Raw genomic sequence first — 13,564 nt, 5'->3', positions numbered from 1 at the left:
CACAGGAGAAAGTGGAATATAATGTGATGATGAACATTTTGTGGTTGTTAAAATATAATAGACGAACCAGTAGTCTCATGGCCCATACATTATCCAGTTAAATCCTTATCCAATAATCAGCAAAACCAAGGTTCATTTAGTTTGCTCTGTCTTATATAAGCAAAAATTCCAACACAATTAAAACTTTTACTTCATCATTGCGTTTCAAATTAGTGGAGAGCACAATAATTAAAGCAATGAAATAAGCCAAAGCCATCAATGGAATGGAAAAGAAAGTGATATTACCAGTATTCATTATGGAGTGCTCAATGCCCATGAATGATGAAACCGTTAGCCTTTGATTTTATCTACCCAAAAAATTCAAGTGGACCTACCTGGGCCCAAGGTGAGCTGAAGGGTAACCTGAATTTTTTCAGTTGGTCCAAGTTCCATACAGTCCGTTTTCAGGTTGTGTTATCTTAGCCCAAGTTCAGCCCATTTCCTTATAAATTGGTCTGGGCTGGCGAGAAAATGATTGTGTTTCAGGTGTATGTAACCAGCCTCTCATAGCCCCCAACACATAGATAGGACCCACATCTACATACACTCAATACACAAGATACCTTCTTTTTACATCCCATGTTTTCAAATGTGTGCCCATGGGTCCTTTGTTTCTCAAGGACGATTGTGGATACTCTAATCCTCCTATTTTATTTTATTTTTTAAAATTATTTAAAAAAAAAAAATTGAAAATCACAATTTTCTACAAAATGGTGTCTCTGGGATGAGGGAATCAAATTTAAAAGGATTGTCTCTGATATTGGCTCACTTCAATTTGGTGCCCATTTGACAACATCCTAAGAAAAGTACTCCTGAGTTCACAGCAAAACATTAACTTTAAACCAACTGACTTTTTCTTTACCATGTATAACCAAAATTCCAACCACCATCAAGCAAAATGTAGTATGTATGATTATGTAAATCTTAAACTTCAATTTGATTTTGACGAAAGTGGGTCTATAATCCAATGAGATATCACAAGATCAAGAAAATCTCCAATCCAATGATGTAAGATTGGAGCAATGAAGGTGTTGGGAAAAGTACATCAAATAAGCTTTTGATAATACCTCACTTGAGCAAAGTTGACGTCAGAAATATCAAGAACCAAGGAGACTAACGCGGAAACTTTGATGAAAAAAGTAGATGGGAAAATCTCAGTCAAAGTTCTCAAACTTATTGTGTTACTAATTTTGAGCACGAATGTATATCATCACTTTTTTTTTTTCCCTGGGCTAGATTCAATAAAATTTCAACAAATTCAAATCTCATATTCAACGACTAAAATTTTTAGCAATTAAGTGAAGTTCATTTGATAAAGCGCTCCTCAAGCATTTTTTTTTTTTTTTTTTTTTTTAAGCACAAAGGAAAAGCTTTGCTGTGCTTTTTATATTTATTTTTGTTAAAAGAAATATATGAATCATTAAAATTGATCGGTGGAACCTAGCTAGATCTTGAATGAAAAAACATGGACCATTGATTATAAAACCACCATTCTTAAAGTAATAAAACTAATAATTACACGCGCACAAAAAGTTCACATATTAAAAGGGCACAATCCTATGACTCGAATCGTGATTTTGAGTTGTGATTTTGATAAAACTCAAAATCACGATCCAAGTCATAGGATCGTGATTTTGATAACATCAGCATCCACAGTGAGCAGTGTGAAGTGTGAACTACATGCAAATGAAATAAAGGTGGAGAAGTACTATTGGTGAAAGTTCAAACTCTTGGGCAAGGTGTTTTTGGAGGAAAATTGGGTATTTGGGAATGCCAAACAAGTTTAAAATGTTTGATTGGCATGCTTGCCATGGCATTCTCCTAACTAAGACCAAACTGTTTGGCAAACAAAACATACCAAGTTATATGTGTGAAGTATGCAACATAGAGGTTGAAACTAACATCCATGCAATATAGAATTGCCCTTTTGATATAGAGGTATGCTTAGCCAATAGTGTAGCTCACAGTAATATTCCACCATAGCCACTGGGATTTTAAGAACTCATGAACTGGATACTATATATAGACAAATAAAAAGATCAAGTGGTAGAGCTTTAATTTATAAGGGTATGGATGATCTGGTGTCACATGAATGAAGTTTGTCTTGGAGAAGCTAGCTAAGAAAGAAGCTCCAATTCTAGCATCTTGAGCAACGGAATAGGCTTTTGAATTTCTGCAGAATCAAGAAAGCCACAGAAAAGAAGTCATCACTAGAGAAAACCACCACCCACTGATAAGTTCATTGTAAATTTTGACATTGTTTAAAGGAAACAATTCTGTTGGAATTGGGGTGCTGCTGAAGGACCTGCAAAGAAATGTTGTAGCAACTTTGAGCGAGAGAACTAGCAAGGGTGTGAATAGTGAAGCAGCAAAAGCACTTGTAGCATGAGAAGGTCATAATAATCTTTGCCAAAGACATTGGAGTACAGGAAATTATTGTTAAAGGTGACTATTAAGTATTAACACATTACAGATCTCAGTATACATGTGCCCAGATTCATGAGGCACCAGAGATTGGATTGAAAAAACCCCACATTTGATTGTGAAGCGATAAGCTTACTAAGCTATACTTTTTTGATAAGGTGTGATCTACATTTAGTGTCCATTTAGCATTGGCTTAAAAAGCCAACTTTTTCTACTATTCAACTTATTTTTGCTACTATTCATGAGTCTTATTACATTTTTTGGTAATATTAATGGGTCCCACTATACTGTTTCAGGTATCTAAATAAGTTATTCCCAAACAAACTCTTAAAAGTATGAAACTATTTATGAGTCTTATTGCATTTTTTGGTAATATTAATGAGTCCCACTATACTGTTTCAGGTATCTAAATAAGTTGTTCCCAAACAGACTCTTAAAAGTATGAAATAAAAACGGCTTCTTTCTATAAAAAAAATAAAAAAAATAAAAAGTATATGATTAACTCTTACTGTGTAACTTATACACTCATTGAAGTTTATACTGAACCCCTAAATTAAAAATGCTCTTTTACGTTTGTTTTAAATATTTTCAAATTACAACCCTAGTGGAGAGGCAACTAATACCTCCTACGCACTTCACAGGACATCATTAACATCGGACACAATGAATGAACGGGTACAACACAGAATATACCAAAGCACAAATCCAAAGAGAAACTTCTAGGTATCCGTATTTCATATATATTCCATTAGGGGATGATAGGGCTCAATAGGTTTGAAGGACATGTCATAAATTCAAAGGTCTTAAATATTTAAAAAAAAAAAAAAAAAGTCAATTATCAAGTTTCATTTACCATATTATTGGTCTCTCATGTGTAGGAAGTGGAATAATATGACTAAATTAAAGACTAAAACATCACTTTTATATATAATATGTTTCATATTTTCTTTTTTATTTGTTGTCATAATTCAAACCGAAACTGGTAAAAAGGACTTACTTCAATATATTTTGTTCCTTCTCTGAAAATTTATATAATGAAAATCATAAGAATTTTGAGAATAAGCACATAAAAATGCTTTAAAATACTGGGAAATACTCGTGGAAAGCACTTTTTTTTTATTCCTGGAGGTATCATCCTTTCGCTTGTCTGCCTAATTCATTCTCACGACAAAAGCTCTTATACCAGTTTGTTATAGTAGCAGAAGCTTTAACACCTATTTGTTGCCTGCGTAACAAAATAGCAAAGAGTTTATGCAAAACAGAAATAAAAAATAGAAAAGACAAAAAGAAACGGAATAAAAAGAGGTTGATGAGAAAGTTTCATTAATAAAAGAGGAAGACTATAAAAATAGCACTTTCACAAAAACCCAGTATTATTTGGTTATACACATAACAACTAGGTGGTATTTTTCGTTGCCAAAGACCTTGTAACTGAATTGAAATCTTTCCATATATAAAGTGTTTGGAATCTGAAAATCTTTCTATACATAAAATGTTTGGAATCTAAAGAAAAAATGGCTTAAACTGTTAGCTTCCGTTATTCTCAACAAATTCACATGAGAGTTTACTATACAACATTGACAATTTTACTTTATTTTTATTCTTTTTCAGTTTTTTCCTCGTTATCTTTATGCATTGCACATGCTTTGTCAAAATATTTATATTATTTTCACACTATTTCCCATCTCTTACGTTTTGGAACCGCCCACTAAAATCCACTACTCTGCTGTCTATTTTGACCGGTAAAAGCATTATTTTTTTTCCTTTTATTCAATGAATGAGTTGGAAGATGCAACTTTAAGGTGACAGACAGTAGTGACCCCATATCTTCTATGTCGTTGTCAATTGGATTTTACAACTTTTCAAAGTCTTTTTTTCTTCTCCAATTTTGACAACTAGTTGCCTGAGAGATAGTAATCTCTAGTAACCTTAAGAAAAACAATCCTTGCCTCCACATTTTGGACAGACTTTTAATATGAAACCAAAAGAGAAATCAACATCTCTCTCTCTCTCTCTACTGTAACAATTACTTAACACACACCATCTAGTACTTCTCAAACAAATTGCCTCAAATTTTTATTGAGTATTTGATTTTAGTGTACATCTGAGTCATGAATGTGCATTTTGAGAAGGAAATAATTTAAAAAGCATACGTTTTGAATTGAAAACACGATTTTAAAAAACGTAGCTAAGAATTTAGTAAAATATGTGATAAATTATTGTAGGAAAACATGATTTTGATTATTAAAGCATTTGTGAAAAAGAATCAGATGATTTGCAAATTGATAATACGTTTTTTATTCAATTAATAGTCGTATAGTTAGAATTATAGCCTTACAAGTGATGCTTCTATATTAAAAAGAGGAGATTTAGAAGAACATAAAGTAGATTTCTTCAAATAGCTAGCTTGGTAGATTGTGAAATTAGAATATGCCTACACGTATGAGTTAGAAGCATGTTTATAGTTTTAAAATATGAAAATAGCATTGGATGCATTTAGATTTCGGATTGTTGGTATTAAAAGATTTTTTTGGATGTAATGTGATTTGAAGTTATGTTTGTGAGGGATTGTGAACATATTTGTACGTTAATATTGAGTTTATCACCGTTAATATTGTTTGTGAGAGTTACGTTGAATGTGAATGATAGTAATTTACAATTTTACATCATTGATGATGAATTTTGAATAGTATTGCCCATGGATGCAAGTTTTTAGTTGTTCAAATCGCGATAAACTCGTATCTTTCCTGTTTATATGTTCACCCTTCTGCTTGGCCTAACTTGCCAATGGACGCGAGTTTCTAATTCTTCATCATTTCCAGGAAAGAGAGAGTAAAATTCTTCCTAGTACAAGAATTCCTCAAGTGACCAGAATAATTGGCCTCGGGCCCTCTCACCAACCAAATCGTCAACATAGGCTTGGGAAAGGAACCTAGTGTTGTTTTAACTCCATTATAAAAATAAAAATAAAGGTACAAAATGCATGCACTCAAACTTGTATCTACAGAACTTTACCTGTAATGTAAGGGTCAAACTATGCACATCAATAGCACAACCCTTGACTCCATCGCTCACCCATCCAATAGCACATCCCTTGACAATCTGCCAACTTTTTAAGGAGCCAAAACAACTTAAAAAGTTTTATTTAGAGAGCCTTCAGCAAGCAAGATTAACAGCATGGACATTTTATGTCCTTGAAAATGTGTACAACATACATAGAGTCCTTTGTGAGGAGGAAAATGATAAACCAAGGAGGTCAGCAAAAACATAAAATAGAATAGATTAAACAAGGAGCGCAAGAAAAGAATATTCACACACAAGAAAACCAGAGTAAAACTGAAACCAAAATGCAAATACATAGGTATTCTTACAGGCAGAATAATGTTTTATACCAACCACCCATAAACAAGGTATACACAGATTCCATTTCCCATGCTTTAAGTTCCTCTACTTCAACATAAGAGTCTACTACCCCTTACATCAAAACCCAATCCATTGAGCATTCTTTTTGGCTGTCCTTGTGAAAGCTCCAAAAATCTGAGCAAACCAAACCACCAGCAACCCACCCCAACACAAGCAAAGGAAGCAAAACAATATAAAACCATAAAGTAAAACGGAGACTGAACTATTTAAGTTTCAGCCCCATGCTCTGAGTCCGAGCTCACAACAGTTCCTTCACCTTCAAATGACGAAGCATTAAGCTTGCATCTCGTACTCATCTTTTTCACTTCCTCACTTGAATATATGTAGATTTTCCTAACCATCTTAACAAATTCCCTGCAATCAGAAAGAAAACAGTATTTACAAAACAGTGTCTATTGAATGGGAAATTGAATACTGTAGCAGACCAATTTTGAGTTACTTACGGCCATGGATCATCGCCCACAAGCATCTTGTCATTTTCATCATCAGTAAAAACAACTGCCCATTTGTTCCGTGTACGAAGTTCCCCTTTAATCTCAAACATTTTCTCCAGCTCATCTATAAGATCATTGTACCCCTTCAACACAGTCAAGTCAACAGCACGGCCAACAGCAACCCCTTGCATTTGCACCTTCTCAACAAGAACAATATTCATTGTCATCAGCATCAATACTAGAAGTAGCAGCACAATCCAAATTGAACCAGCAATAACAATAAATTATACCTTGGTACGACTTCTCATGTAAAGAGTGGAGCCCTGCTTGCTCTGTGTCTCCTTCAGTGACACGTCTGGTATAAGTTGCTTCTGTTCGTTTGAGGACTTTGAAGCATCCAGATTATGCACCCTATCAGCTTCTGGTATTGGAGTTGAACTAGATCCTTTAGCACTACTGGACATCATTATTGCTGATTCCCTCTCTGGAGGAGCAGTGGTTTGGGAATTTTTCGTCAAATCAATTCCAAATAGCCGGCAACCAAGAAAAGTCTTAGATTTTGTCCGCTTTTCCACATGGTTATTTATGGGACCATTATTTAGCATAGATGAACCTGGAGAGAGATAATCAGGGATAGTTGACTGTGCTGTTCCAGTTTTGTTGTCCTCTGCTGAATCCGAGAAAAGATCTAGTGAGACATTCACATGTGGAGAAGAGGGCCATTTGCCTTCTGTTCGGATGCATGAGCCATTAGTGTTGATTTCTTTCTGGCTAGAAGGCCAGACACCACAGGTTTCACGGCTTTGGACTTCAGCAGCACTACCTAATTGGGTTAACTCATGGGAGTGAGTTGATCCATGAAACCAAAATGCTGATGCTGCAGAATTGGTGGTGATTTCTACATTCCAATAGTTGCACATAAATATCAAATACTCAGATTCACCTATTTCAATGAACAAACTCAACAAAGTAGTTTCTCATACCAGAAGATGGAACATCAACAGGTCGGGGCCTCTTGCTCTTTACCACTGGTTGAGTAAGGTTTAAGGATGCAGAAGAAGCAAAAGGCTCTACCTCCCAGGGGGAAACCCTCTCTGGCCTTGGTATTGTCGCAGGTTCATCCCAGTGAATCTAAAATGGGAAGTAATTGTGACAAACAAGTATAAAAAAGAAGATAATAAATATGTCAGAATATAAATGCATAAATAAAAACTATTTTCAACCTTCAATGACCGCCATTTAGAATCTGACCACTCTTTAGATATATCTCCAACCCCAACTATAGTGCCTGTGAACCTAACGAAACAAATTACATAGGAATTAACTATTAAGATTAAACAGAGGTAGGACCCAACGCCCCAAAAACATATTTTATTTGTTACCTTCTTTCTGGAGAGTCTTCTCCCTCAAATCTCATCTTAAAGCGCATGCCAACTGAAAACGCATTGTTAACAGCCTCTAGATATTTGTTTACACCAATAATGAACTGGCTAGTCCTGAATAAATCATGTAGCAAAAAAAAATCAAAGCTAAATAAACAGATTAATCAACTGATACACACATCCAAATTTACAAATATATGAGCACATCTATCAAACCTTGGCTTGTAAAAAACTACAAAAAGGGTTTGGGTCATAACAGCATGAGAAGCGGTAGCAAGCACTCCAAGATGCATGCTCTGGCTGGATATCACAGATGAAGGCATGGGACTCTGCTGACGGGCAAGACGCCGTACACCTACTCGCAATTCCCCATTATCACCCCTATACAACAAGTTATTGATAACCAAAAAGATTAAGCTACCACAAGATGCATGCACCTGACTCTAAACAGCAAAGCACGTATAATACATCTAGTTTATGTACCTCAAAAACACAAAGGCATCTCCCGCAACCAATCTCTTGGATGTGACAAAGTTACTCCATCCCGTTGTAAGCAAATGCCTCCGTGGTTGGCCTAATCATTCAGTTTAAATGAGAAACATCACTTTAACAATAGAACAAGGCTACAGAGTCATTCCCTAGTAACATATCTAATTCTACTTGTGCTTTGGACTAGTTTGCTCCAAATGAAATAAACTAAGCCTTCTACCAGAAATTGAACAAATGTGCTACCTCTAAATATATGCTTAAACTTCCACTCAGACCCATGAAGATCCTTGGCAACCAATTCCTGAGTTGGTGTTACTTGGGTCATGTCCTACCAAAATATAAACAGCAAGAAGTGCATGTGAAAAGTTTTCTATCAGCCACTAGAACATGTATATTCAACAACAGATTATCAAAATGAGAGTTATTACCAATGAAGGCAGGCATTCAGTGGCGTGCTTTCGAAGAACAGAGAACCCTCCATGGGTGCTTGTATCTGAAGCAGTTAAAATTTTACAAAACGAGTGCACTGTTTGCCTTGGAGGCTCAGGTGGGCATATATCAGGACTTGAAGGCTCACTTTGCTGCAATTCACCATAACCAAATATAAAGTCATTCTACTTAAAGACCTTATTTCTAGAGTTGGCTAATTCTTTTTTAGGCAACTATTGATTACAGAGAAATCGTGGAGAATAAGATTAAATGAATTAGAAAATTGTCATTGTCTTTCTCTGAATAAGGGTGTTTAGCAACTAGACAAATTAGATTTTTTTTTCTTATAATAATTTTTTCCTCCAAAACAAGTTATCTGATATCATCCTTTCATAAATTAGGGGAAACAAAAAAAAAATATAAAAAATATTCTATATTCTCAAGCCCACCTACCTAATATAGATTCTCAAGTCCAACTACCTTTATTTTTTCCACATTTTCTCAGCAGCCAAGCAGAGCCAAAAAAAAAAAAAAGATAAATAATTAAGACAAGAAAGAAATATAATCTCACTTCTGCTTCCGGTTGCAGAGTGATCTGTGCATAAACCTCATCTGATTCTTGTTCAGCCTACAAATAAATTGACCAATGTTAATAAATCCAAGTTATAGAAAACAGAAAAAACAAAAACAGATATCTAGAAAATCAAGAACAAAAACAGAATACCAGTAATCGAATGTGAACAACACGACAAAGGATCTTGGGAGGAAGATTAAACAGAGGGATTTGCTGATTTAGCCCCTGATTTGTTGACGCTTCCAACTACAAAACCCAATAAAGCAACCAAAAAAAAAAAAAAAACATTGAAAACATGCGAAAACAAAAGCAGATTTTGATCTGTTTTTGGAAACAAGGAAAACAAAAACAGTTGAAAGCAAAGAGAGTGGTTGTACTGTACTTGTTCCATGTGACCCTGAGGGAAGTAAAACACTCTCTCCCCAGGCTTTGGTACATCCACCAGAGGCCCTGCACATAGCTTCCACAGCTCCGTGTACAGATCATCATTTACACAACCTGCAAAATTCCAATAAAATTTTCAAAAATAAATTCAGAAAAAATATAAATATAGTGGATCTTAAGCTTTAGCTTTATTTAGCAGCTGAGAAAGTTTCTGCTTCGCTTGGTTGCAAGAAAACACAGGCGAATGAAGTAAGCTACAACTTCTAACATCAATTTATTTTTGTGAGCTGAGAATTCAAAACCTTCACTCTACAAAGCTTAAAGACTAATATTTAACTCAGCTGGTAGAAGTTATTCACTTTTTTTTTTCTTCAAAACCCAGAACGGAAAAGAGGGTTTTACTATAAAGAAAAGATCAAAACTTTCACTTTCGAATTATTTTCCTGCGTTTTCTCGGCAACCAAACAGAGAATGCTTTCATTTCTACTCTCTTTTTCCAAATTTCTCGGCTAACCCAGAAAGCTTCCTTACCCGTTTCCGCTTGAGAAATCGACGAGCTCCTAGGACTCCCTTCCAGATGTGCCATTGAAGACCCCACAAACAAACAACGTCGTACAAAGGAAAACAGTGAAGAAGAAGAAGAAAATAAAACCCAGCAAACGAAAGCAAGCTCAAAGGTCAATCCTTTAGTATCTGTAGTAGTAGAAGAAGAAGAAGATGATGATGATGATGATGATGATGAAATATAAGACTACCCCATTTACAAGCAAGAAAACCCAGAAAGAGAGTAAAGGCAGGCCTAGGCAGACAGGACGGTTATGCAACGAGTAATCATAATGATTAGTTGCTGTTGAGGCTGTTATTGTTGTTGTTGTTGTTGTTTTGTAACGACTGCCACACTCTCTTCTGCTTCGGTTACAAAACCGGCTCTTCTGCTTTTGTCTTTGTTTGGTCCCCAAAAACCACTTTGCCTTTTTTTTTCCTTTGTGAATCTCTCTCCGTGTCTGTGTCTCTGTCTCTGTCTCTTTCACTCCTCAGCCTTGTGTGGTGTTACTTACTGTTGTCGTTTTTGGTTCTTGTTCTTCTCGTTGGGTTTGGTTTGGTTTTGTTCTTCTCATAAGGGAGACCCTGAATGAATGAAATGAATCAACGTTACCAAATCCCCAAATTTGCTTGCTTTTTTTTTTTTTTTTTCCCTGTGTGACTGAGAGAGAGAGAGAGAGAGAGAGAGTCAATATATTAATACACTCTCTCTTTCTCTGCTGGTTTCTTTGTCTCTCTAGTCTCTTTCTACTTGTTTGTTTTCTCTCTCTATCTAGTCTCTTCTTCTACCCTTCTATATTAGACTATACTGTTGTACTCTATTTCAGTGTCCACTCTCTCTCTCTCTCTTTAAAAGAAAATGTCTGTCTAGTCCTCTGGCCTATGATGCCATGCCCGTTCTGTTACTTTTTTTTCTCCAGTGATGCGGGATAAACACTCCTACTTGGCCCACCAAATTTTCATCCATCAAATATGTTTTCTTTTCCTTCTACAGGTTTTACTGGTATAGTACAGTCAACTGTACAGAGTTACATACATTATACATACATACATACATTCTGTAGAGTTTATAAGTAGTGATGGCATCTATTTTATTTGGGGGTTACTATTTTGGTGTGCGTTTCGATATAGCTTATTTTGCTGAAAATTGAAAACTAAAAATAATAATAAAATAATTTTTTTTACTGTTTAATATTATTCATTGGCCTAAAATCACTGTTCATGACCAATGAACAATGCATAACGCGTTGGACTTAAAAAAAAAAACGCTCAAAACTTGCAAAACACGGACGCAACCGCACTACCCAAATGGACCTTTAGTACTACTTTACTTACTACTAGTAATGTTCTTTCTTTGATAAAAAAAAAAATATATATATATATATATATATAGTAATGTTCTTTCTTTAATCCAGATAGTGTAGGATATAGTTTGTTATTATATTAGAAGAATGATGTCATAATGAAAAGTTATTACTTATTAGCTATTAGACAACTACAAATCATAGTAACACTTGTTATAAACAGCAATCAATAATAATAATCAAAATAACACTTCTAAATCAAATAAAGTATCAAATGCTAAGAGCTTTATCATTCAACTAGTTGATATTTTTTATATTTATAACTAAGATATCCAATATTCAAATCATTTTCTATTATAATTAAAAGATATATTATCAAACAACATATACCTCTAGTTTCAAGGGAAAAAAAAAAGTTTGACTTTTCTCCAATACTTTGTTAACTGGACATGTCTTTTTGTTTTAAATATACAATGACAAGTAGTAGTAGGTTTTAATCTCCACATTTTATTTAGTTAATGAATGATATGACAATCTCTCATTAAAATAAAATAAAAAATTTCTTTTAAAAAAGTACTGGAGGTAAATAAAAAAAAAATATATATATATATATATATATCAATCAACAAATGCCAATTTTACATAATTTTACTAGTAACATGATTATTTTACATGATAGAACAAAAACTAGCTTTTTGTGGCATAAATGGAGTCTTTTCTTCTTTTGATGGATGGGATTGCACTATGAATGGTGGAAACAATTATAATGACAGCATATGAGTTTCAATCATGATCAATGAAAAATAGAAACATGTACAATCGATAAGAAGTAACTGGTTTACCAAAGAAAAAAGATAAGAAGGAACTGTGTAAAAAGATAATAGAAAAAATATCTGTTATCATACCTATGTGATAAATTAAGACATTCATTTTCAATTAATCCATCCCTGTGAAAGTCCCCCCCCCCCCCCAAGAAACCATCCCTATGAGAGTTGGGAAGGAAAAAAAACTAGCTATATAGGGTGTGTTGTGTTACTTTTTTTTTTTTTTTGATAAGCTTCAATCTAGTGTGTTGTGTTACCTGTTATACATTTATAATTATATTTTTCATTAACAAAAGTTTTAATATAACTTCTTTTAAGTTTTAACCATTGATTATTTCAATTGAATGGATATGAGACTCTCTCTTTCTGGAAAAGAAAAAATAATTTAATAGAAAAATCACTAATATACTTTTTTTTTTTTAGAGAGTTTCAACTTATGCCATTCGTTCTTGATGATAACTCTTTATCATTAAACTAAGATACCAATCAGTTTTACTATAGGGGGGATTGAACCTTAGATCTCTTACACAACCATCAGAAACTTTACCAATTGAACTAATTTTAAAGCAAAAGAAAGTGTTATATAAACTCAAGTTATTGATTATAAATTTTTTTTTAAAGCATTTTTATACATCATAATATAGAAAAACAACTTTGAAATAGTTTTGTTTTAGTTTAAAATGTCAAGTTATTTTATAAAAAATACATACACATCTATGCAAAGGAAATGCCAAAATTAACAAAATAAGTAAGAGATATTTAAGTGACCTTTCACCTCCCCTTTAAACCAAGTCTCCCAAAACCCTAAAAATTAGTTGAAATATCTCCTCACTCTAGAAACTTTTCAAAATAATAATCAACCATTAATTTCTTAATTCTCTCTTAAGTAAGTCTCTTAATTACTTTGTTAATTTTAGCATTTTCTTTATGCTTGTCACATAAAAACAAGAAATAACGGCATAATCTGTATTGTTAAGCAAATTTATTTCTCTTAAAAAATAATACATTCACAATATTTTTACAATAAATTTTAAATATTAAATTATTATTAATTTTAATTTCAACTTACTCTTTTTTTTCCCGACCATAACAACAGAATTTGCTATAAAAATATCTTCTTCTTCTTCTTCTTCTTCTCTTTTTATTTTTTTAATGAATCTTTTTGTTGCTTTGAATATAATCCGTACTTGCGGTTGAAGGTAATAGATATAGGATAAGGGGATCAGCGTTCCAAATGGTGTGGAAAGCAAACGGCAGCCGTGCGATAAGTGACAACGACGCCCAGCATTCATTACCCTCTAATTATAACATCCTC

General features: G+C 33.8%; 1 protein-coding gene across 1 annotated transcript; it reads right to left on the bottom strand.

Annotated features, from left to right (window-relative positions):
• Positions 1-5,745: 5,745 nt before the first annotated feature.
• Positions 5,746-10,837, bottom strand: LOC115955693 (auxin response factor 18). The gene is made up of 14 exons (XM_031073940.1): positions 10,110-10,837; positions 9,577-9,692; positions 9,345-9,440; positions 9,192-9,248; positions 8,620-8,772; positions 8,435-8,519; positions 8,186-8,276; positions 7,919-8,083; positions 7,703-7,816; positions 7,544-7,616; positions 7,304-7,451; positions 6,611-7,218; positions 6,330-6,517; positions 5,746-6,240 (listed from the first exon to the last, which is right to left on the bottom strand). The coding sequence occupies exons 1-14, from the start codon at positions 10,162-10,164 to the stop codon at positions 6,093-6,095; spliced, it is 2,097 nt and encodes a 698-aa protein (XP_030929800.1). The 5' UTR covers positions 10,165-10,837; the 3' UTR covers positions 5,746-6,092.
• Between the last annotated feature and the right edge of the window lie 2,727 nt (positions 10,838-13,564).

Source organism: Quercus lobata, chromosome 8 (genome assembly GCF_001633185.2).
Source record: "Quercus lobata isolate SW786 chromosome 8, ValleyOak3.0 Primary Assembly, whole genome shotgun sequence".
Lineage (NCBI taxonomy): Eukaryota > Viridiplantae > Streptophyta > Magnoliopsida > Fagales > Fagaceae > Quercus > Quercus lobata.
Note: the sequence above shows the minus strand (reverse complement) of the source record. Positions and strands in the feature narration are given on the sequence as shown.

What these genes read in the sequence shown, in the direction of transcription:
- LOC115955693 (XM_031073940.1), bottom strand. Translation starts at nt 10,164, where the DNA reads ATGGCACATCTGGAAGGGAGTCCTAGGAGCTCGTCGATTTCTCAAGCG. An exon ending in GATGCCTTTGTGTTTTTGAG is followed by an intron (nt 8,084 to 8,185) that starts GTACATAAACTA and finishes CTTGTTGTATAG; the next exon opens with GGGTGATAATGGGGAATTGC. An exon ending in ACATGAGAAGTCGTACCAAG is followed by an intron (nt 6,518 to 6,610) that starts GTATAATTTATT and finishes CTTGTTGAGAAG; the next exon opens with GTGCAAATGCAAGGGGTTGC.